Genomic DNA, 25,051 nt, shown 5'->3' on the forward strand with positions numbered 1-25,051 from the left:
GCAAGGGACGGGGGTTGGCGGGAGACCTTCTGCTAGACTGTGGCTTAAAATTTTTTTTTTATGTTTATTATTTATTTTTGAGAGTCAGAGAGACCGAGCATGAACAGGGAAGGGGCAGAGAGAGAGGGAGACACAGAATCCGAAGCAGGCCCCAGGCTCCGAGCTGTCAGCACAGAGCCCAGAGCGTGTAAGAGACATGTCCAGAGCTGACATGTTAGTGAGAAAGTCAGATTGCTCCAAAGCGCCAAGACTCACGCTTTTTCTATTAAATTCTTAACAGTGACTTATCGAAATAGAGGTATTTCACTGGAAACCTAGAAGAATATTTACGGTTGATTTCAATGCTGAATCACGTGTCTCTCCCTTCCTCACATAGGATAACATTTGTAACGTTAGCACTTCTGTGGCAGAACATGGTTTTCAGCAATCCGTCAAAATTGTGATACATTGCTATCTTGTCTGTAGTTCTAGTTTCTAGGTTGTCAAGCGTTGGATTTTTTTTTTTTTTCCAGATGATTTGAAAGAAAAACTAGACCACCACCTGGAAATTTTTCGGGGAAAGATTAAATTAATAAGAAACAAAAAGAGAGAGGGACTGATCCGATCACGGATGATAGGGGCCTCTCGTGCTTCAGGTATGAGCCTTCCATTTGGGACTTGACCCCGTGTCTGTATCACAGAGACCCTCCTGCCCGTGCAGAGATAGTTTCTCGTGGGGCCCCTCCAAGTCTCCACTGGCACAAGAAGAAGAGTGGATGTGTGTTTCAGCCATATGAGTCTTTGGACTCTGAAAGTACACATTCTACTCTAAGATGTCGATTTGTTATTTCATTTATTTTTATTTTTTATTTATTTGTTAAAAACATTTTTTTTAAATGTTTATTCACTTTTGAGAGACAGACAGAGACAGAGCACGATGAGCAGGGAAGGGGCGGAGAGAGGGAGACACAGAATCGGAAGCAGGTTCCAGGCTCTGAGTTGTCAGCACAGAGCCCGACGTGGGGCTCGAACTCATGAACTGCAATACCATGACCTGAGCCAAAGTCGGACGCTTAGCCCAGTGAGCCACCCAGGCGCCCCCGCTTTGTTATTCCAAATGGAAGGTGTGTTTTTGCAGGAGCTATGAGGTTGGATCCCGTTACAGGATGAATCCCCCCAGATACAGACTCTGGCCTGGAGCTCCACATGCAGTCAGGAGAGCAAGAGTTTCTAGAAACGGTGGGGCCCTGGTGCAGCTACCTGTCCCACAGGGAAACCCTGAAGTCAGGTGGGGACCAAAGGCCAAGACGAAATGAGAAGAGAGAGAGTGTCAGGATGGAGAGAGGGAGAGCATGCACCAGAAGCTTCCGGCCTGAAGCCCGCCACGGGGGAGAGGGAAGGAAGGAGGTCTGGGCCGTGTGGCTGTCAGTAGGTCGCGGGGCTGGTGGGGAGCCCCAGAGCACAGTCCTGCCTCGAGGCCCAAACGGCCCCGCTCTGCCTCTGCCCCCAATACGCACGTGTGCTTCGTCCTTGGCTGGAGTCCCCGGGAGGCCGTGGCCTTGGGGTGAATACTGAGCAGATCCCAAAGATTGGGAGGCTGTCAAACGGCCCCTCCCTGCAGGCTGTCTTGAAGGGCATCGCTACATCCAGTCTCTGTGGTCACATAACCTCCTCTCTGTGTCTGTCTGTGTCCAAATCCCCCTCAGATCAAGGGCCCGCCTCCTCCAGCAGGACCTCGTCCTAACAAATGCCGTCTACGACAATCCTATTTCCAAATACAGTCACATTCTGAGGTCTTGGGGGTTAGGACTTGAATATATCTCTGGGGGACACAATTCAACACACAATACTACCAGAGAGTTTGGGATGGGGTTGTTTTGTTTTGTTAAGGAGAAAGTCTTGTTAACTTTTTATTTAGAAAAGTTTCAAACCCATAGAACACTTATATAAAGATCCACGAGATGTTGATATCTTACAATACCCTCTCCACTCACACACATACTCTCTTTCCCTGCCATCGCTTCCCCTACACACACACACACACACACACACACACACATTACTTCTATGTCTAAAAGTAAGATCGGGGCGCCTGGGTGGCTCAGTGGGTTGAGTGTCCGACTTCGGCTCAGGTCATGATCTCGCAGTTTGTGGGTCTGAGCCCCGCGTCAGGCTCTGTGCCGACAGCTCGGAGCCTGGAGCCTGCTTCGGATTCTGTGTCTCCCTCTCTCTGCCCCTCCCCTGCTCATGCTCTTTCTCTGTCTCAAAAATGAATAAAACATTTAAAAAAAAAAAAGTAAGATCAGCTTATACTTCTCTTTTTTTGAACTGTTTTCTTATATTTTGCTTTACTAGACTTATAGAATGAATTGTATGTTTCTTGCCCCGCCTCTTATCCTTTTTTTCTGAATATCTATGTAAAACAGACGATTTGTGTTTGGAAAATTCCGTAAAATTGTCCTATAAGCTGTCAAGGCACTGGTATCTTTTTTGGTTTCCTCTTTCATCCAGGTATTTTTTTTAAGTTTATTTATTTATTTTGAGAGAGAGAGAGAGAGAGAGAGAGAGAATCCCAAGCAGGCTCTGCCCGATGTGGGGCTCAAACTCACGAACAATGAGATCATGACCTGAGCCGAAATCAAAACCGACTGAGCCACCCAAGTGCCCCTAATCCAGGTATTTTTTTTAAGGAGTGAATTTTAAAGTTTTGAAACATAACGGGATGTGTTAAATTGTCTTTTAATTGTTGAGTAATTCGTACTGTGAAAGCTTAATTCATACTGTGGGTGGAATTTGTGGCCTGTTGTTCTGTTGAGATTTCCTTTGTGTCTTAAAGCTGGGTCAATTTTTCAAAATATCTATGTGGATTTCCAAAGAATAAATTTTACCTTTGTGGCCGTAGGTTCCACATGTGTCTAATTTTGTTTTTCCAATACTCTATATTCCGATCCATCTAACTGGGCTCAATCCGTACATTTCTGATAGACTTGTACGAAAATCTTCACCGGTGCCTATGGATTCGTCTATCCGTTTCTCCTCAAAACTTGGTCCGTGCTTGTTGTCTGCCCATCTACCTGTATTTGCCTGTCGCCCCCGCCGGTGACGTGGGCTTGCTCCCAGGTTTGAAGCTCTGGGGTCCTGTGGTGTGGGCAGGTGAGGCAGCCGCTCGGGGCCCCTCATTAATTCATTCGTGTATTCACTCGTCCAGTCCAGGATTCGTCCAGCCCCTGCTATGTGCTACCCATGCACGTTTATTCTTGTTTTCTTCATTGTATCAACTCTCGTGAGATAAATGAGACCCGCCGAACACGGATGTGGGTTTTCACGTGATGTTAACGTGTATGCGCGTGTGTAGCACTGTTCTCTTCCAGAGGAGTTAGTGTTTGCGTTTACCACGAAGTGACCGTGTCCCTGGCGGAGGCCTACAGATCCGTTCCCCGGCTGTCACTCAGACTCAGCCTCTTACCCCTCTCCCCTCGCCCTACCCCGGATGCACTGGCCTTCTTACTCTCCTCAGACACCCCAGTCGTGCTCCTGTCTCAGAGCCCCGGCGCATGGTATCGTCCCCCTGGGATTCTCGTCATGTTTCCGCGTGTCCTGCTACGTGACTTTGTTCAGTTCTCTGTTCAAAGGCTACTCTATCAGAGGCCTTCCCAAAGCAACCCGCATAAAACAGCAAACCCCTATCTCCCTCCATCACCCTTACTCTGATTCTTCTTCATGAACGTAGCACCCTAGGATTGTCGCTACCTGTCAGCTTGTCTAAGTTGGTGGTACTGCCCACAGGATGACACGAGTTGTCCGTAAACTAGGCGTGGAGACAGAGCTGCTGTGGATTCTCTGTTGTCTGCCCCCCCCCCAGAAATGAAGGAGAAATGGAAGGACTGGGGAGAGACCTCCATCGGGAGAATCGGAAGGCAGGGGTTTTGCAGATGAGGAGAGAGCCATCGTCACATGGCATGAATCCAAAGGGAAGGGGATTTTAGTCTGCGTGGGAGCAGGGTCGGTGCGGCTCGGGGCAGCCGTGGGTAGGTAGGAAATGCCAGTGTTGTCCGGGACCCAAGAATTCCTGCCGTTGGCGAGAAGGACGAGCTTCCTATCTGGAACGTCCGTGGGGGAGGCAACATCTTCTAGACAGGGTCAGCGTGTACGTGAGGCAAGAAGGCTGTAGGAGAATTTTGTGGGGGGAAAAATTAGCGTAGAGAAGTTTACTCTGAATGAGGGACCCTTGGCAAAGGTCAGAGGGTGGTGCGCAGTGGAAGGAAAGGTTTCAGGGAACAAATACAGGGCAGCCGCGGGGGTGAGAACACGGGACAGGATCTCTCACTGAATTGGCTCGGACGGTCCAGAAGCAGCCAAGAAGGCAGAGATGAGGTGTTGATTTCAACTGACATCCTCAAAGCGAAGGTTTAAAGTCTAGCATGGCGTCGAGAGCTGGCATTGGTGCTGGACATTCACAAGGAAGGAGAGACTTTGGTTGTCTGGCGTGGTGGACAGAATAACGCCGTCCCGCAAGGAGGTTGTCCTAATCCCCCCAGGGTCCGCTAGCTTGGCACCTTTTGTGGCACGTGTGGTCAGAAGTAAACGCCTCGAGGGACTCTATTATTTGATGATGCTACATTATTTTTCCATTCTACTGCTGAATCCCATTCTGGTCATTTCCGTTTGGGGCTCTCCCCAAATATACAAGTACTCGAATGCCTGTCTCTTGGTAGATATGGGCAGCGTTTCCACAGAGCACAGATCTAGGAGTGGAACTGCTTGGTTATGGAGTATACATAGGTCCCGACTCACCAGGTAATGACAGACTAGTGATAATCAAATAATAGAATACTTCAGTAACCATGAATGGCCTACACCATACACGACTACATGGATGAATACCTATCGTTTTGAGGGAGCAAAAGAAGCTAAATGCAAAAGAATAAAGTTGGAAAATCAGCAAGACTAAAAGACAATGTGTATGGATGCGTAATTTGATGAAAAACTGAAGGAAAAAAGACCGGGAAGTTATTGCCATAAACACCTGGTTAAACAAAAATTTTTTTAGATGTTTATTTATTTTTGAGAGAGAGAGAGAGAGAGAGAGAGAGAGAGAGAGAGAGACAGGGCATGAACAGGGGAGGAGCAGAGATCTAGGGAGACACAGAATCAGAAGCAGGCTCTGAGCTGTCAGCACAGAGCCCGATGCCGGGCTCGAACTCACAAACCGCGAGATCATGACCTGAGCCGAAGTCAGACACTCAACCGACTGAGCCACCCAGGCGCCCCCACGCCTGGTTAAATCAGCGTGTGGAATCAGGTGGTAGGAGCTGGGGAACAAAATCCTAGGACGCTATGTTCTAGGTTTTGATGAAGGGGTAGTTATATTTGTGTTGGCTTTATGATACATCATTAAGTTCTACATTTATATTTTATCTCTTTTTTTTTTGGTGTGCATGTTTCTTGCAACTAAAAGTTGTGAAATAAAAAATATGAAAATGTTAAAATTAAGGGCCTTGAGATGGGAGATTAGCCCGGGCTATGCAGGTGGGCTCACTCTGACCTTGGGAGCCCTTACAACGAGAGGACCTTGCAGGCCGTGGGCAGAGAGGGTCAGAGAGCTGTGCGGGACAGTTCCGTCCTCTGTGGTTGGCCCTGAAGATGGACAAGGGGACCTAGGAATGCAGGCAGCTTCTAGAAGCTGGAAAAGACATGATGCTCCCTTAGAGCCTCCAGGAAAGGTCTTAGCTCCACCGATACCCTGATTTTAGCCCAGGAAGACCTGTGTTGACTACATGACCTACAGAACTATAGGATCATACATTTATGTTGCTGTAAGCCACTCGGTGGCAAAGAACTCCAGTATATCTAGAAGGAGACCTCTCTCTGCAGGCGGTTGGCCTGGAATTGGAGTGCAGTAATTATCTGACTTTTTGGCAGTTCTGTTGCTTCTAGAATTGCAGCCGCTCAGGCTGCTTAGGAAGTTTTACAGATGGATGCAGAGGGGTCGTGTGGTTTTGGGGAGAGGGACCCTAGAGCTGAGCTCTGCAAAGGCAGTGGCTGGTTCTTGGCCACAAACAGCAAAGGGAGGCCACGTGGGACCATGCAAAGAACACTGGGTTTCAAGCCAGAGCCTGGGTTTCGAGATCTTCACATGCTCATTGTCAGCAACGGCAGCCTGGGCAAGTCACTTCTCTGAGTCTCAGCTTCCCAACGCGTGATGTGGGGACAGTGGCATCTAACGTGGTTGTTGCCATGATTAAATGAGGTAATTCGGAACATTCCCTTCTCTAGCAGTAAGTGTTAAACAAAATGCTCAGCATACACTGACTGGTACAAATACATTCATAAAATATAAATTTTGAATTTATATGCTCCAGAATGATAACAAAATACATACAGAAAAACTAGAAGAAATTCAGGGCCAAAGTAATAAAAGTACAGAATAGCAATGGTGAAAAGGCTCTGGGAGGTTTTAGAACGCACGAGCCTCATTGCCAGTGAAAGAGGTTAAATTCCCGAAAGATCAGAGATTTTCTCCAGCCCCCAGACCTCAGGACTCAGACCCAAGATGTCAATTTCCGCGGGGGTAGATGCATCACAGTTCCAGGCTGTGGGAATGTAGCAAACAAACAGAAATTAGAAATTCAAGTAGGATAGTCACTTGAATTGTTTGGTACAAGAGCCGAGTGGCTATGTTTAACAGATTTACAGTGCGGATTAAGTGAACATGCTTAGATACTTTACCAGAGTTGATCATTTCACTCAAGCACAAAAAGATTCTCTGTAAATTCCCCGCCCCTCCAAAACATAATTTGCATACCACATTCTTTTTTTTACCACACTCTTAAATATTTTTTTAAAAAAGTTATTTAAGATAAATAAAATATAATGAGCTATGTTTAAAATTGTTTTCAAGTTTATTTATTTATTTTGAGAGAGATTGAGACAGCGTGAGCAGGAGAGGGGGAGAGAGAGAGAGAGAGAGAGAGAGAGAATCCCAAGCAGGCTCCATGCTGCCATCGTGGAGCCCGATGTGGGGCTTGAACTCACGAAACTGTGAGATCGTGACCTGAGCCGAAACCGGGAGTGGGACGCTTAACCAACTGAGCCCCCCAAGCGCCCCGAATGAGCTATGCTTAAATGTAAAAAATGCAGAAACTAAAGACAGGCAGGAAAGAAAAGGAAATGAAGGAGGAGGAGGAGACTTCGTGAGGCCAACATGGCATTTGTTGTTTTCTGAAAACAGACCTGGCCGCCAGGGCCCCTGAGAAAGTGTGGATCTTCCGGCAGCGGGCAGAGAACAAGCCTCTCCCCAGGAAGATGGATTGAGCTATCAGGGGTTGTTAGTACAGCCCACACACATTCTCTGGGAGGGAGCTGGGCAAGGTCCTTATCAGGTGGATTTGACCTCACGCCCTTCACTCACTCTAGACCCTGCGGAGAAGTTGGCTTAATCTGGGAAGATACCAATCTGGGATTAGATGGGATTCAGATAGTCGAACAGGCTGTCCCTGTAAGCACTAAAGAGTATTCTCCTTTCTTTAACTGAACCAACAGAAGCTGAAGATCCCCACAGAATATTCTTGTGAGTGTAGGACTCAGCCAAGAGGCACCCCATGCCCCTTCGCCCTCGTTATGGTGTGTAAATTTCCCCATAAAATGCTTTGTGATGAGTGTAAAAACCGTGAAGTTCATTGGAATGTAGGTGTCAGTAGCTGATTCCCACATGCTTCCCAGTTTAACTCAGAACGAAGAGAAGCTCGGTACGGCACACTGAGTAATTTCAAATTATTTTGCATTTGCTGTCTTTCTGGGACATTAACATTGTCAAAGTTTAGGGGGGAGGGGCTAAATGGGTAAGCGGCACTAAGGAATTGACTCCTGAAATCATTGTTGCGCGATATACTAACTAATTTGGACGTAAATTTAAAGAAATAAATAACAAAATTAAAAAAAATTTTGAGTAAAACCATAAAAAAATTGCCAAAGTTGAAAATATTTAAATCTTTCCGTGCCAAGGGTACACTGCATTTGAAAAATGGGACACCACAAGTCAGCATGGGAAGGAAGCCCTTTCCGTTGTCCCTGCCATGATGGGGCAGTTATTTGGGAGGCAATTAGTAATTTGGGAAAAATTTTCATCTTCGTCTCATACCATAACTCAAATTTAAGTTCCAGTTCTATCGTTAATTTTAGTTTTTAAAATCAAACCATTAAATCGTGATAAGAATTAAAAAAAAAAACAAACCCTCAACCAGTACTCATCTGTTCTATGAATAAAGTAGACATTTCGAAGCTTAAACCTGAGGGAAAGGACAGAGCTGACTCCCCAAACAGTCACACGGTTGTGGACAAAGAATGATACAATGACGTAGCTCGAGGCTAGGAGACTTAGTACCACGTTCACAGGAAAACAGTTAATATTCTCAGTACGTAAAATGTATCTACAAAGCCGTTAAAAAACGAAACAATCTATGGTTCCAAAACCTGAATGGACAAAGAATATAAGCATTTCGTTTACAGATCGCCAATCACCTGAAAAGAGCTGAACCTCACTAGCTATAATTTTAACAAGATTTTTTATTGTTTTAACTGAGATATAATCGACATATGACATCGAATCCATGTTAGGCATATCCCGTAACGATTCGATACACGTATATATTGTGAAATGGTCACCACCTGGTCTAGTTAACGTCCATTACCTCGCGGAGTTACAATTTTTTTCTTGTGATGCAAGAACTTTTAAGATTTACTCTCTCAGCGGTTTTCAAATACCAACACAGTGTTGTTGATAGTCAACATGCTGTTCTTTACGTCCCGGGGACTTATTTATCTTATAACTGGAAATTTGTACGTGTTGACCACCTTCACCTATATCACTCACCCCCTACCTCTGGCAACTACCCATCTGTTCTCTGACTCTAAGAGTTCAGGGTCTTTTTTAGATTTTACACATAAGGAAGATCATACGGTATTCGTCTTTCTCTGACTTAGTTCACTGAGCATAATGCCCTCGATGTCCATCCACGTCACCAGTGGTGGGATTTTCTTCTTTTTTTATAGCTGGCATGAAAATAATACCCCATCATGTACATACTGTAACTTCTTCATCCTTTCATCCGCCGATGGACACCTTAGCTTGTTTCTATGTCTTGGCCATCGTAAATATGCTGCAATGAACACGGGGGTGTGGATATCTCTTCAAGATAGTGATTTCATTTTCTTGTGATACATGCCCAAAAGTGGGATTGCTGGATCACGTGCTAGTTCTGTCTGTAATTTTTTGAGGAGCCTCCGCACTATCTTCTGCACTGGCCGCACCCATTTACATCCGCACGAACAGGGCACAGGGATTCCCTTTTCTCCGTATCCTCACCAACACTACTCGTTTCCTCTCTTTTTTAATAACGGTCATTCTAACCGGGGTGAAGCGACAGCTCGTTGTGGGTTGGACTTGCGTTTCCCTGATGATGAGTGATGTTGAACCCCTTCTCACGTACCGGTTGGCCATTTGTAGGTCTTCTTTGGCCGACGTCATTTTTTTCAATGTTGTGAGATTTGCATTACGTGATATTAACCATGTTGAAGTGAACAGTTCAACAGCACTTAGTACATTCATAGTGATCTGTAAGCACACCCTCTGTCCTGTCCCAAAACATTTGCATCACCCCCGAAAGAAAACCCCATTCAGCAGGTTCTCCCCACGTTTCCTTCTCTCGGCCCCTGGTAGATTAGTAATCTCATTTCTGTCTTTAGATTTACTTATTCTGGATACTTCATGTAAATAGAGTCATACCTTTTGTGTCTGGCTTTTTCATCCAACAACGTTTTGGGGATTCTTCTACAGGTAGCATGTATCTGCCCTTCATTCTTTTTTATGGCCGAATCATATTCCGTCGGATAAATATACCTTAGTTTGGTTCTCCATTTATCTGTGGCTGAACATTTGGGCTGTTTTTACCTTTTCACTGTTGTAAGGAGTACTTCTAGGAACACAGTCATACGTGTAGTTGAATTCTTTTGAGTGTGTACTTAGGAGTGGAATTACTGGGTCGCACAGGAAGTCTACGTTTTGAGGAAGCGCTAAATGTTTCTACAGCAGCCGTACCATTTACATTCCTACCAGCCAGGGAGAAGAGTTGCCATTTTTCCACATCCTTGCCAATACTTGTTATTTTCTGTCTTAAAAAAAAAATTCTAGGGACGCCTGCGTGGCTCAGAGGGTAGAGCCTCTGACTTCAGCTCAGGTCATGATCTCGTGGTCCGTGGGTTCGAGTCCCACGTCAGGCTCTGTGCTGACAGCTCGGGGCCTGGAGCCCATTTCAGATTCTGTGTCTCCCTCTCTCTCTGCCCGTCCCCCGCTCATGCTCTGTCTCTCTCTGTCTCTCAAAAATAAATAAAAGTTAAAAAAAGATTTGAAAAAAATTCTAGGGGCGCCTGGATGGCTCAGTTGGTTAAGCGTCTGACTTCAGCTCGGGTCATGATCTCATAGTCCGTGGGTTCGAGCCCTGCGTCAGGCTCTTTGTTGATAGCTCAGAGCCTGGAGCCCGTTTCAGATTCTGTGTCTCCCTCTCTCTCTGCCCCTCCCCCGCTCATGCTAGGTCTCTGTCTCTGTCTCTCAAAAATAAATAAACGTTAAAAAAATTTTTAAAAAAATTCCAGCCATCCTAGTAGAGATGAATTGGTATCTCACTATGGTTTTAATTTGCATTTCCTTAACGACTAATGATGTTGAGAATCTTTTCATGTGCTTGTTGGCCATTTGTAGATGGCCTCTTGAGAACTGGATGTTAATTTTTCACCTGTCAAATTAGCAGACATGCTTTGAAAATGTTAATGTTGGGTAATATTATAGAAGCTATTTGAAGTGAAAAATGCAAAGTGTTGAACACTGTGTGTACTTCCAATAGTATGAAAAAATTAGATGTGTTCAAAATGGGACTCTTTATAAGTTTATTTATTTATTTTGAGAGAAACAGAGACAGCGTGAGTGGAGGAGGGGGAGAGAGAGAGAGAGAGAGAGAGAGAGAGAGATAATCCCAGGCAGGCTCCGCACTGTCAGCACGGAGCCTATCATGGGGCTTGAACTCACAAAACGGTGAAATCATGAGCTGAGCTGAAACCAAGAGTCGGACACTTAACCAACTGAGCCACCCAGGTACCCCAAAATGGGACTCTTTAAAAAAATGTTTATTTATTTTGAGAAAGAGAGAGAGAATGTAAGTGAGGGAGAGGGGCAGAGAGGAGTGAGATTTTTGTTTGTTTATGTTTATTCAGTTTTGAGAGAGAGACAGAGCATGAGCGAGGAAGGGGCAGAGAGAGAGGGAGACACAGAATCTGAAATGGGCTCCAGGTTCTGAGCTGTCAGCACAGAGCCTGACGTGGGGCTTGAACCCATGAACCATGAGATCATGACCTGAGCCAAAGTTGGATGCTCAACTGACTGAGTCACCCAGGCCCCCCAAGAAGGAGACAGAATCTTAAGCAGGCTCCATGTTCAGCAAGGGACCCAACACAGGGTTCGATCCCACAACCATGAGATCATGACCTGAGCCAAAATCAGGAGTTGGATGCTTAACCAACTGAGCCACCCAGGCGCCCCTGGATATCTCACATTTTGTTTATCTGTTCACCCATTGTTGGACATTTGAGTTATGACTTTTTTTTTAACTTTCTTCTTTCTCTTTTTTCCTTCCTTCCTTCCTTCCTTCCAGAGCATGAGAGAGAGAGGGAGAGAGAGAATCCTAAACAGGCTCTGTGCTGTCAGTGCAGAGCACGACTCAGGCTTCAAACCCACAAACCATGAGATCATGACCTTAACAGAAATCAAGAGTTGGACACTTAACCAAATGAGCCACCCAAGTGCCCCTAAGTTATGACTTTTTTACTCTTAGGAAGAATGCTGCTATGAACATTCATGCGCAAGACTTTGTATAAACCTGTTTCTTTTCTCTTGGGTATGTGTGTACCTAGATGTGGAATTGTTGGGCTGTATAGCAAGTGTATGTGTAACTTTGAGGAACGACCAGGTAAGTTTTGAAAGAGATTGCAACATTTTACATTGCTATCAGCGAAGGACAGGGTTCTAATTCCTCCACAATCTCATCCACACTTGTTATCCTCTGCCTTTCTGATTTTAGCTATCCTAGTGGATGTGAAGTATTCTTTCACTGTGATTTTAGTTAGCATTTTCCTAATGGTTAATGATGTTGAGTACCTTTTCGTACGTTTATCAGGCATCTGTCCATCTTCTTTGGAGAAATGTCTATTCGAATCCTTTTTTTTTTTTAAGACTTTTATTTTATTTTTGAGGTGGGAAGGGGAAGAGAGAGAAGGAGAGGGAGAATCCCAAGCAGGCTCCATGTTCAGCACAGAGCCCGATGCAGGACTCGATCCCACTACTGTGAGATCATGATCTGAGCTGAAATCAAGAGTTGAATGCTTAACCGACAGAGCCACCCAGGCGCCTGTATTCAAATCCTTTGCCCATGTTTTAATTAAGTTGTCATTTTGTTATTGACTTGGAAGGGTTCCTCATATATTCTGGACGCAAGTTCTTTATCAGATATGTGATTTTCAAACAATTTCTCCCATTCTGTGGACTTTTTTCAACTTTTTTATGGTGTCTGTTTAAGCACAAAGGGTTTTGATTTTGATGAAGTCTTACTTATTTTTTGTTTTGTCACTTCTACTTTTGGTGTCACATCTAACCTGAGGTCAGAAATGTATGTCTATATTTTCTTCTAAAAGTTTTATAGTTTCAGCTCTGACCTTTTTAGGTCTGTGATTGATTTGACTTAATTTTTGTGTTTTCTAGGAGGTAGGGGGTCCAACTTCATTCTTTGTCACTTGGGTGTCCATTTGGGTCAGGGCTGTTTATTGAAGAAACTGTTTTTCCCCCATTGAATTGTCTAGGCACCCTTGTCAAAAATCAGTTGACCACAGATATTTGGTTTATGTCTATGACCTCAATTCTATCCTTTGGCCTTTCTGTCTTTCCTTCTGACAGTATCATATTGTTTTATTATTATAGCTTTGTAGTAAGTTTTGAAACCCAGAAGTCCTTCAGCTTTGTTCTTTTTTCAAGATTGTTTTAGCTAATTTGGGTCCTTGCCTTTCTCCACGAATTTTGGGATCAGTTTCTGCAAAAAGAACCAGGTATGATTTTGATAAGGATTGTATGAATCTATAGATCAATTTAGAGATTATTACCATATGAACAATATTAACTCTTCTCATCAAACATGGGCTATTTCTCATAACTTCCTATGATTTTATGTTGGCTGCAAGAAAAAGTCTGAATTCTGCACCTGAATTTTGAGGTCCCTTCCAATCTGAGTCCACCTAATGTACTTTAGCAACATGTTTTCTTTACTTTGGCCATGCCAATTTTCCCCATGTTCTCTAAGCAGACACTCATTAAAGCTTGAACTCAAGAACAAAAATGGTTATGCATCGGGACCCCTGGGTGGCTCAGTGGGTTGAGTGTCTGACTTCAGCTCAGGTCATGATCTCGTGGTCCATGGGTTCGAGCCCCACGTTGGGCTCTGTGATGACAGCTTGAGAAAAACCTTTTTTATAAGTTTCATTTATATTGAGAGAGAGACTGTGTGTGTGTGTGAGCAGAGGAGGGGCAGAGAGAGTGGGAAGGAGGGAGGGGGAGAGAGAGAGAGAGAGAGAGAGAGAGAATCCCAAGCAGGTTCCAAGCCATCAGCGCAGAGCCTGATGCGGGGCTTGAACTCATAAACTGTGAGATCATGACCTGAGCTGAAACCAAGAGCCGTTCACTTGACCAACTGAGCCACCCAGGTGCCCCCCACCTGCTTCTTTAGAATCTTCAAACTACTCTCTAACCCACAGTTCACCAACTTCTTCTGAACTTCTATGACACATCATGGCCCACATTTTTGCACAAAATAAAATATTAGTTTCTAGTCCCAACCCACCGCCAATGAAATGGAATGCACCATAAAAGCCAAACACATAGGGGCGCCTGGGTGGCGCAGTCGGTTAAGCGGCCGACTTCAGCCAGGTCACGATCTCGCGGTCCGTGAGTTCGAGCCCCGCGTCAGGCTCTGGGCTGATGGCTCGGAGCCTGGAGCCTGTTTCCGATTCTGTGTCTCCCTCTCTCTCTGCCCCTCCCCCGTTCATGCTCTGTCTCTCTCTGTCCCCAAAATAAATAAAAAAAACGTTGAAAAAAGAAAAAAAAAAAAGCCAAACACATAGTAAACGCTCAACAGGTACTCCTTGCATTGAACTTCGATCTGGGTCATTGGATGTTTCGTCCATATGCACTAACACTAGCCTATTCTTGCCTCCCCAGGGGACGTTCTGGTGTTCCTGGATAGCCACTGCGAGGTGAATAAAGTGTGGCTGGAGCCCCTGCTGCATGCCATTGCCAAGGACCCCAAAATGGTGGTGTGTCCTCTGATAGATGTCATTGATTCTATGACCCTAGAATACTGGCCCTCTCCTGTTGTAAGGGGTGCTTTCAACTGGCACCTACAATTTAAATGGGATAATGTCTTCTCTTATGAGATGGATGGACCAGAAGGACCCACTCTACCCATTCGGTGAGATTCCTTCAGGTGACAGGGAAATATCCTATATGTATTGAGACCTGGTTGGGGGGTGGGGGCCGGGAGAAGCTTTCAGAGATTATTTTTTCCATCTCTTGGGCTTAATGAAGAGAAATATTTTGTCATTTACGTTGTCTCTAAAAATCTATAATAATAGAATTTGGTAGATTTTCAGTTTCTCTGATTGGAAATGAGCATCTCACCCTGGTTAGGAACACTGCCATGGGGGCGCCTAGCTGGCTCGGTCAGTAGAGCATGTGACTCTTGATCACAGGTGGTGAGCTTGAGCCCCACGTTGGGCGTGGAGCCTACTTAAAAGGAAGGAAGGAAGGAAGGAAGGAAGGAAGGAAGGAAGGAAGATGGAAGGAAGGAAAGAAGGAAGGAAGGAAGGAAGGAAGGAAGGAAGGAAAGAAGATGGAAGGAAGATGGAAGGAAGGAAGGAAGGAAGGAAAGAAGGAAGGAAGGAAGGAAGAAAAGGAAGGAAGGAAAGGAAAGGAAAGGAAAGGAAAGGAAAGGAAAGGAAAGAAAGAAAGAAGAGAAAGAAAGAGAAAGAAAGAAAGAGAGAGAGAGAGAGAAAGAAAACACCGCCATGGATAGTGTCCCTCTGGTTTCAGGTGTCCGTCTTTAGAAGGTGGCCATGGTTCTCAGGAGCAAGTTGTATGTGGTCAATGAACCAAATGCTAGTGCTGTGGATAGCTCAGCAAAAGTAGATGTCTTTGCTAAATTCATATATAAAATATTTATCTCAGTGCTTTCGTCAGTAATTTTATACAGATGAATATGATTTTCCTTGATTATTGGTCTGGGAAAATGTATTTCTACATGTGAGAACAATTTGATGTTGGGACTTTTAACTGCATCTGTGAGGCTATTGCTGGAGACTTCCTCCAGGTCACTCCCCACATTTCCTGAAAACTCTGACGCCAGGCTCCTTCTCTTCTTTTACTACTAGCCTCTCCATTTCACAAACCACATGAGTCAATTTTCTAACACTATAGCTTAGCAAGTCCTTGATCTTTGTCTCTAACTAGAGCTGTTGACCTTATGCAAGTTGCTTAACCTCTTTGCACCTTATTTCCTTATGTGTAAAGTCTGGATAATGACAATATGTTACAGGGTTGTTGGAGAATTAAATGACTCAGTGTATATCAAAGCTTAGAGCAGTATCTGTCCATCATAGTAAGTACTACATATATGTTAGCTATTTCATACCTGTTAGCTACTATTATTCCTACAGCCATATCCTGCACCTTCTCTTCTAAATTACCGGATATCGTCTCTTTGGCCACAGCCTGGGGTGTTCCTAACTTTTTCCTGCTCTGCTCTGCCCACACCTCCCCCTGGACATCATCAGGGTCCCCAGTTCTTTGATTTCTGCTTTTACTGTTCACGGTTTCTTTCTTCTTCTGTGGCCTAGACTTTCTGATCTAGAAATTCACGGTTCTTCTTGCCAACACCTTCGACTGCCACATCCCTCTCCCCTTCTGCCACAGTAGCCCTGCGAATCTCCAACTCTGGACCAAGCCCGCCATCTGTTTTTTGTTCCTTTAAGAGACATGAACTTAACGCTTCTACACGTTGATAGTTTCAGTCTCGTGCTTCTCCACAGTCCCTTTACTCACTGCTCCAAGTGGGTTTTCCAAACCTTATCACTTCCCTTGATCCCAGTACCTATCCTCACCCTGAGCCCCTGCCCTTGGTGACGCAACCTGGCCTCCTAATTCGAGGATGAGATAAGGACTAAGAGTCGGGAGGAATAACTGGGGAATTATTTAGTACCTTACTCTGGAACCATAATGGAATGCTACACAGCCATAAGCATGACCACACCTGCAGTCTCCCACTGCCTACTCTAATCCAGTGATTAACCCGCTCCGGGTGCCCCATCCATTGTGACGACTCGCGACCACATCTGTCCATCTCTCTGCTTGTCCCCATGGTCCAGGCCCTCACTGTAAGGAACAGTCTGGCCTGCAGGCTGTCCTCCCTCAGGCCAATCTCTCTCTGGCTACATTCATGGTTCTTAAAACTCCACTTTGCCCGTGTCACCCAATGTCTTTCCATTGCTTTTAGGATAATCCCTTCACGCGCCTTCCACTGTGTATAACTCCGATCTTTGCTCTGCTCCAGCCATCACTTGTTAGCTGTTCAGGGCTGCTGTGTACAGCTGTATAGGCTGTGTACTGCTCATCTCCAGAAGGTACTGTTCATAAAGATTAGAGGTGATTGGCATCCATGGAGTTGTGCAGTAAGGTAGCCTCTGCTGGGTCTGTTACTTCTCTCAGTTTCAGTACCTTCACCTGTGAAATGGTGATGATATTAAAGACATGCCTCTCTGCTTTAGTGAGGAGATTAAGTGAGACGCCACTTGGAAAGAACATAGCTCAAGGCCTGACACAGGGGAAGTGATCAGTATACATACTTCCTGTTGTTACTGTTAGAGACTTCGAAATGAAAAGGGACAAAGACACATTGTATTTAAATAAAAGGTAACGTGGGGCGCCTGTGTGGCTCAAGTCGGTTGAGCATCCAACTCTTGGTTTCGGCTCAGGTCATGATCTCGCGGTTCGTGAGTTCGAGCCCCGCGTCAGGCTCTGTGCTGACAGCGTGGAGCCTGCTTGGGATTCTCTCTCTGCCCCTCTGTCTGCTCACTCTCTCTCTTTCTCTCTCAAAATAAATAAACTCAAAAAATTTTGAAATTAAATAAATAAATAAAAGGTCGTGCGTAGACATCTTAATTTACTAAAAAAAAAAAAAATAATAAACCATCGATCTTTGGAGTTCATCTCAAAATGAACTTATTTAATTTAAAATGAAGTATTCCATTTACAAAAAAGATCTACATAATTTTGTAATGTTTCCATATTTCACACATCAGGCATGCTTTAGGCTCTAAAAATTTTACTAGGGAAATTATATTCCTGATAGTCGCTGAGTAGTAACGTTTTTTGAATTCTAATACACTGTTAGTATACACATAATCACATGTGCTTTTTGAAAACAATCTGACAATATACATTAAAAATCTTATGTTATTCTTTAACGCAACACTCCCACTTCTTGAAATGTTTCCCTAAGGAGTTAAGGAGAAGTAAATCAGAGACACACATTGTATCAACATTCGTATCAGTTAGAAAATAAAAACAACATAAACGTTCAATATTAAAATGGTTAAAAACTATATTCATACTCTGCAGAATATTATACAAAGGTTTTGAAAGCTAATTAATGTAAAAGGAAAATTCTCACAATAGGCTAAATAAAAACTCAGGCCATAAAAAACAGTATGATACTAATTATTTATAGAATGTATATTGTACATACTAACTTTTGACTCCCCAAAAACTTAACTAAGAGCCTACTGTTGACTGAAGTCTTACTGATAAATATAAACAGTTGATTAACACGTTTTAAATGCCATGTGTATCACATACTGTATTCTTACAATAAGCTAGAGCAAAAAAAAAAAGTTAATATCAGAAGGAAGAGAAAATACACTTACAGTACTGTGCTGTATTTATCTAAAAATCCACATGTAAGTGGACCCACACAGTTCAAACTCATGTGATTCAACGCTCGACTGTTATATCATAAGGATAATGTATGATAACGTAAGAAAAAGTCGGTAGTTTTAAAGGGTTAAAAGGAAAAATGAATTTTAGGTATTATCCATGGCATTAATTAGCATTCACATCTGAAGATACATTTCTTCACATTTGCAACAGCTCAAAAAAAAAAATGTAGATGCAGGGAATTTTGGCAAACTTAGAGCAAGCAAGGAGAATTGTGGCGTTGAGCTCACACCAGTGGCTCCCCCCGCAGCTTCCCCAGGGAGGGGACGTGCAGGGGTGGGGGGAGATCACTGCTACCAAGGGACGTGCCCCCTGTACTCCACCCGGGGCCTCTTCAAGGGCGCATCATGACGTTTTATCCTTTCTCCCGGTGTCTCAGACGTGCCCGAGTTAGCACCACGACTCAACGTTTCTCCGGTAAGACACACGCACGTGCACACACACACACACACACACACATGCACACACTTCCCAGCGGTTTCGAGATTTTTTTTTTTTTTTTAGAATAAAAGCTTTCCCTTTTGAGAGGGTGTAACTTGGGTTCTCTGAGCTGTAAGTATTTTTTTACCCTATTTTCAACAGAACCTACGGCCTAACTTTAAAGACCGGTTTGTGAACCTGCTTCAGTTATGAGTTTAACAACTCTTTGCTGCCAGACACTGTGGTCACAACAGAAAACGTGGCCTTTGCCCTCGAGGGTGTAGAGTCCAGTGCGAAGGATGTCGGGTAGAGATGTAATTTCAATGCAACGCTGTGGCAGCGGGGCCCCCTGGCTTGGCCAGGACCACGGTGACCCAGGGCGCAGACGGGGCGGGTCGCATCTGGCCCACCCGATGAGAACCGCTCCTCTCGAGGCCCACCGTCACCTCTCCCAATTACAAAAAACAATCTTCGTTTATCGGCCGCCTCTCCTTTCCTCTGCTCTCCTTTGCATTAAAGCCTCTTAGAAAAAGCTGGCTGTGTCACGATCTCCAACTCTGAACTCTGGTGTCTCAGACTCGCTTGAATCTGGCTCTGTGCCCCCACCCGCTAGAACGCGCCAGTGGTCTTCCCGTGTCGGTGCCGCGCTGGTTCTCAGTCCTCACTTCGGGGCCCATCGGCAGACGGTTTTCCGGTCTTCCTCCTGCACCGGTGGCTCCCCTTTCCCTCTCTTCCCTCCGATCTCTTGCTGTCACGGTGCCCGGGGACAGTTCTTCGTGGTCTCCTCCACCCCCCCCCCCTCGCTGCCAGAGTGCTGTGTATCCGCCCTATTTTGAGGACTCCCGAAGTTATGTCTCTGGCCCTGGCCACTCTCAGAGTGCCAGACGCTTCCATGCACCTGCCTACTGGCGTCTCCACTAGAGTGAATGGAGAGCTCACTCATGTCCCCAGCTGAATCTTCCCCCCAAAACCTGCCCACTCGGTGTCTCCATCTCAGTGCAGATGTGAGGTCCCTGGGCCAACACGCTGGAGTGAGCCTTCACTCTTCTCTTCCTCCTTCACCCCACCCCCCACCTGTAAGCAAACCTGCTGGCTCCCGTCCTCAAAATACATCAGACACTGGGCCGCGTCCCGCTACCTTAGCCACGGTTCCATCTTCTTTTTCTGGCACCACTGCAGCGACTAGTGTCCCTCCCTCCACCCTGGTCCCCCGCACGAGCTGGGATCTTGGCCCGTTGATGCACTAACTTCTCCCTAACACATCACAGGTGCTTCATGTGTACTTTTTCAAACACGAATGAATAAATGAACTTGAAATTATTTTCCTACTACTCAGTTCGGTGTTATTGGGCCTTGCTGTCGTGGGACAACAAAACAAAACAAAACAAAAAAGATGCTTTGTAACTTCATGGTTTTCCCAGAAGTAAATAGTATATTCACTTAACGTGCTTAGAAAGCGAGATCTGTAAGCTCTGCTCCCCAAGTCAAGTAGTTATCTCCAGGGGAAACTCACATTCTAAAGATGATGTTCCCTTTTAAGAACAAGACGACATTTGGGGCGCCTGAGTGGCTCAGTCAGTTAAGCATTCGACTTTGGCTCAGGTCGTGATCTCACAGGTCATGAGTTCGAGCCCCATGTCAGGCTCTGTGCTGACAGCTCGGAGCCTGGAGCCTGCTTCGGATTCTGTGTCTCCCTCTCTCTCTGCCCCTCCCCTGCTCATGCCCTCTCTCTTTCTCTCTCTCTCTTTCAAAACTAAATAAACTTAAAAAAAAAAAAAAGGAAAAGAAAAAAACATTTAGAATATATAGCTTACACAATTTGGTGAGAGCTAAGTGGAAAGTTACTGCCTACTTTTAGGTAGTTATGGCTTCCATTTACTAATTTTACATTCAATGTAATGTATATCCATCAAGTTAAATACACATTAAGTTAACGATTTTGGTATTAATATCGTCGTTTTCTAGTTTTCATGTTATTGCTAACATTCACCGTAATTTTGGCAAAAATCCATAATGGCTGAACCTGTGATTTAATATTTATGTATCCTTTTTAGGTCACCTGCAATGGCTGGGGGAATTTTTGCTATAAATAGGCATTACTTTCGTGAGATCGGACAGTATGACAAGGGCATGAACCTCTGGGGAGCAGAAAATTTGGAGCTTTCGTTAAGGGTAATTCAGACTCTGCTTTCTAAATAGTTCGCTTTGTACAGAGAGAGTGAGAGCTGACGTCAAGTCCAGAGGCGTGCCGTGGTATTTATGCCCCGTTTTCCTGCCTGAACATCCCGTACCGTTCCCGCATCACATGAAATAAAGGATCTAGGGGGCTCCTTGCAAAATTTGACAGTAGTAAAATATCAGCTTATATTACTGTATGCTGTTTTATTTCTAACGTATGAGGTGTTGACCTAATGCAATATTTTTATTTATTTGTGAAAACTCTTTTTTGTTACACCGATTTTCTTGGCGGTCGTGGTGCGGTAGAAATAACAGAATTAGACAGTGGAGGACTTGGGTGCCACTAAATCTGTGGGCTATCTTAGGCCTCGGTTTCTCTATCTGCAAGTTGAGAGGACTTGGTAGGGGATGTCTGGGTTGGTCTTTCAACTCTTGAATCCCGGGATACCTGCTACAGCATGGTGGACCTTGAAAACAGAATGGTGAGTGAAAGAAGTCAGACACAAAAGGCCACACATTTATATGACTAAGTCCGGTCCTAGGAAAGGTGCAGCCTAAGCAAATCCATAGAAACAGAAGGTAGGTGAGTGAGTGCTGATAGGTCCCAGGGCTCTTTGTGAGGTGGTGAGAATGTTCCAGAATGAGAGAGTGGTGATCATCGGGCAACCTCGTGAAAATACTCATTGTATACTGTAAAAGGGTGAATTTCTTGTGGAATGTGAACTATATCTCAAATGTAAACGTAGATTTGGCTTGTAAATATTCCCGTGATATTAGATCAGTGGACGTTAGACGTCAGAATGGGTCCCAGCTCTGTAGGATCTTTGGTCAGCCATTAATTTTTCGAATTTCCCATTTCCTCACCCAGTAAATAGGAATAAATGTAAATGCCATTCTCAGGATTTTGTGAATATTGGGTTTTTTTTTAATTAAAGTTAATTTTTAAAAATTAAAAATAAATATATATATATATTTTTTTAATTTTTTTTTTCAACGTTTATTTATTTTTGGGACAGAGAGAGACAGAGCATGAACGGGGGAGGGGCAGAGAGAGAGGGAGACACAGAATCGGAAACAGGCTCCAGGCTCTGAGCCATCAGCCCAGAGCCCGACGCGGGGCTCGAACTCGCGGACCGTGAGATCGTGACCTGGCTGAAGTCGGACGCTTAACCGACTGCGCCACCCAGGCGCCCCAAAAATAAATATATTTTTGAGAGAGAGAGAGCGCGCGTGCGCGCACGAGTGAGAGAGGGGCAGAGAGAGGGAGACACAGAATCTGAGGCAGGCTCCAGGCTCTGAGCTGTCAGCACAGAACCCAGCACGGGGCCTGAACTCACAAACTGTGAGATCGAAGGAGGTTGCTTAACCGACTGAGACACCCAGGCGCCCGTTTGTTTGTTTTGTTTTAATCCCAGTATAGTTAACACACAGCGTTATGTTAGTTTCAGGTGTACAATATAGTGATTCACCAAGTCCATGCTTCACCCTGTGCTCATCACAACAGGTGCACTCCTTGAACCCTGTCACCTGTTCAACCCACCCCTTGGCCCACCTCCCCTCTGATGACCAGAAATTTGTTCTCTAGAGTTAAGAGTCTGTTTCTTGGTTTGTCTCTCTCTTTCTTTTCTTTTTTTTTTTTCCTTTGCTCATTTGGTTTCTTAAATTCCAATTTTGTGAAGATTTAATGAAATAATTGGGGTAGAGAATAAAGTACAAGGTAAATATTCCTGGAGAGAGAGTCTGAAGAAAACACTAAGGTACTGTTCAGATATTTACTGTGTGTTTATCATAGATAAGTTTTGGCTTTTGACTAAATTCTAATAGATTTTTATAACGGCCACTTTGAACTGTGCATGAAAATCTGGGCTGTGCGCTCACCTTATCACCCTTAATTTTTTCTCACTTTTCTCTGCCTTGTTTGTCTCTTCCCAACAGAGACAACCTGGTGTAGAGGAAACAGCTTAATCAATGACTAAATTCAAATTCCAGGGGCGCCTGGGTGGCACAGTCGGTTAAGCGTCCGACTTCAGCCAGGTCACGATCTCGTGGTCCGTGAGTTCGAGCCCCGCGTCAGGCTCTGGGCTGATGGCTGATGCTGTTTCTGATTCTGTGTCTCCCTCTCTCTCTGCCCCTCCCCCGTTCCTGCTCTGTCTCTCTCTGTCCCAAAAATAAATAAACGTTGAAAAAAAAATTTTTTTTAAAAATTATAAAAAAAAAAATTCTGGTTGAGCTTTAGTTTCCTTGCGGGTAAAATGAAAAAAAAAAAAAAGACAGAAAAAGAAAAAGATCTTTATTACAAAGCTGTAAAGACAGATAATTTATGGGAGCTACTTAATAAGTGACAGCTATAATTATTCTTTAAATGTTGCCATCTGTTCTTTACATTCTGAAATCATCTGCGGAGATCATACTTGGAACTGCATATATTTTCTTAGGATGCATTAAAATGTTTACTGTAATTGCTTTTTTGTGTTTTCTTTTTCTGACTTTTTCTCTCCCACTTCCTTCTTTTGGCTTTGTTCACTGGCTTAGTGTTCTTTTAAGCACAGACTTCTTTCGTAACGCTTCAGACACTTTATTCTGAATATAAACATATCTAGAGCAATACATAACATACTTCGGCAGTATGTTGTGAGCTGATTATTTTTTATTGCTTCTCCCCCGCAACCCCCCGCCCCAGCCCCAATCATATGTTCCCTTTTGATGCAGGCATTATTTTAGAATATCCAGGCCTTTAGTGCTTTTCATTGTTTGGTTGATTACTCCCTGTTTTATTACATCGCTCTTTGTGAATATGGTATATGGGGTTTCCCCCTTTCAGGACCTAATATCTTAATGAGCACATTGTTTGTCTCAGAATAAAATCAATTTCGTGAATGATACGTACATATTTGAAGAGGGGGTGTCTTCCTTTTTCTGGCTCTCTCTTCCCTCCAGATAGCCAATAGCAGCTACCTTATTATTCAAAGGTACTAATTATCCTTGCTTCAGTATTGTCGACTGCTCCGTTCCTAATGGCCCCTTCATATTTTTTTTAAGTATGTGTGAGTCTCTCTTTTCACAAACACGTAAGTTAATAAATAGCTAGAGAGCTCTCTTGACATCAGCAGCGGTCTCTAACCGAGATAAGGGGCCCTGTCTTTCCTGATACGAGACCATTGACACCTGTACGTTCGTCTCTGTTCCTCACTCCTTTCCAATAAATCAGCATCCTGGCGGCCCTCGGCACTCGGGGACATCCCTCGGGGAACTGTCACCCATTTAATATTGATGTTCCTAGTGGACGGCTTTGTTCTTCTATGTACTGGAGGTGGCTGCAACATTTGGCACTGTAGAACAGTGTTCTGGTTCCTCCTCCATAGCTCTGTTGCTCTCAGTTTCCTCTGCAGGAATTTCTTCTGTGCATCTATCTCTGAAGCGTGGGTATTCCCAGGACTGTTATCTTATCAGCTGTCCCTTCTCCCCCCATGTGCTCCTCTGGGCTGACTTAATATAGTGCAGTATTTCCTTATCTGGTGGGCAAGAACCTCAATTCTGAACTGATAGCCTCCCACAGGAAGTGCACCTGCTCCCGGGGAGACCTGTGGGCTTCCCATGATCCAGAGACTAAAGAGACAGCACCTGGCAGGACAGGTCACCAGGACTGGGTGTAGCACCTCCGTGCTGACCGGCCAGGGGCTGTGGCATACCTGTATCTACTCCCGAGGCCGTAGCTAACGCCTGTATGGTGACAGTACCCAGATCTGTATTTTGCTAGGTTAGACTCTCTCGGGAGTTCTGGTTGGGGTCAACGTAGCCATCATTTAAGGGACACCTCCTATGTGAGGCTCTGCCACATGCTGGGCATTCGGAAGAAGGCACAACCCTCGCCCGTTCATTCATTCGTTCGTTCGTTCATTCACTCAACAATACTGAGAACCCGTTATGCGCAAAGGGCTGTGCCTTGTGTGCAGTGCAGCCTCATGCAGTGCAAACGTGGCTTCCGATGGCTTGGAGCTTCCATTCTGTTGAAGTAGAGAGAGATGATTAGGTTTTTTTTTTATTTTTTTAATGTTTATTTATTTTTGAGAGACAGAGAGAGACAGCATGAGCAGGAGAGGGCAGAGAGAGAGAGAGGGAGACCCAGAATCCGAAGCCGGCCCCAGGCTCCGAGCTGTCAGCACAGAGCCTGACGCGGGGCTCGAACCCACGAGCCGTGAGATCATGACCTGAGCCGAAGTCAGACGCTCAACTGACTGAGCCACCCAGGCGCCCCGATGATTAGGTATTTTTGATACATACAGTGGAGGAGAAGTACAGGGTACCAAGAGATCATATGAGAGGGGAATCTAGACT

At 44.7% G+C, this 25,051-nt stretch overlaps 1 protein-coding gene across 1 annotated transcript in view; it reads left to right on the top strand.

The window, feature by feature from the left end:
- The window catches only part of GALNTL5 (polypeptide N-acetylgalactosaminyltransferase like 5), a 51,719-nt gene that overhangs the window by 15,788 nt on the left and 10,880 nt on the right, over positions 1-25,051 (top strand). Inside the window, exons 4-6 of the mRNA XM_047097682.1 lie at positions 513-635; positions 14,291-14,540; positions 20,593-20,710. Coding sequence (XP_046953638.1) covers positions 513-635; positions 14,291-14,540; positions 20,593-20,710 — 491 coding nt within the window. The remainder of the gene's footprint in view (positions 1-512; positions 636-14,290; positions 14,541-20,592; positions 20,711-25,051) is intronic.

Source organism: Lynx rufus, unplaced genomic scaffold (assembly GCF_022079265.1).
Source record: "Lynx rufus isolate CCGP_SWC_20201006 ecotype Redwood Valley unplaced genomic scaffold, mLynRuf1.p SCAF_4, whole genome shotgun sequence".
In the NCBI taxonomy this organism is placed as follows: Eukaryota; Metazoa; Chordata; class Mammalia; order Carnivora; family Felidae; genus Lynx; species Lynx rufus.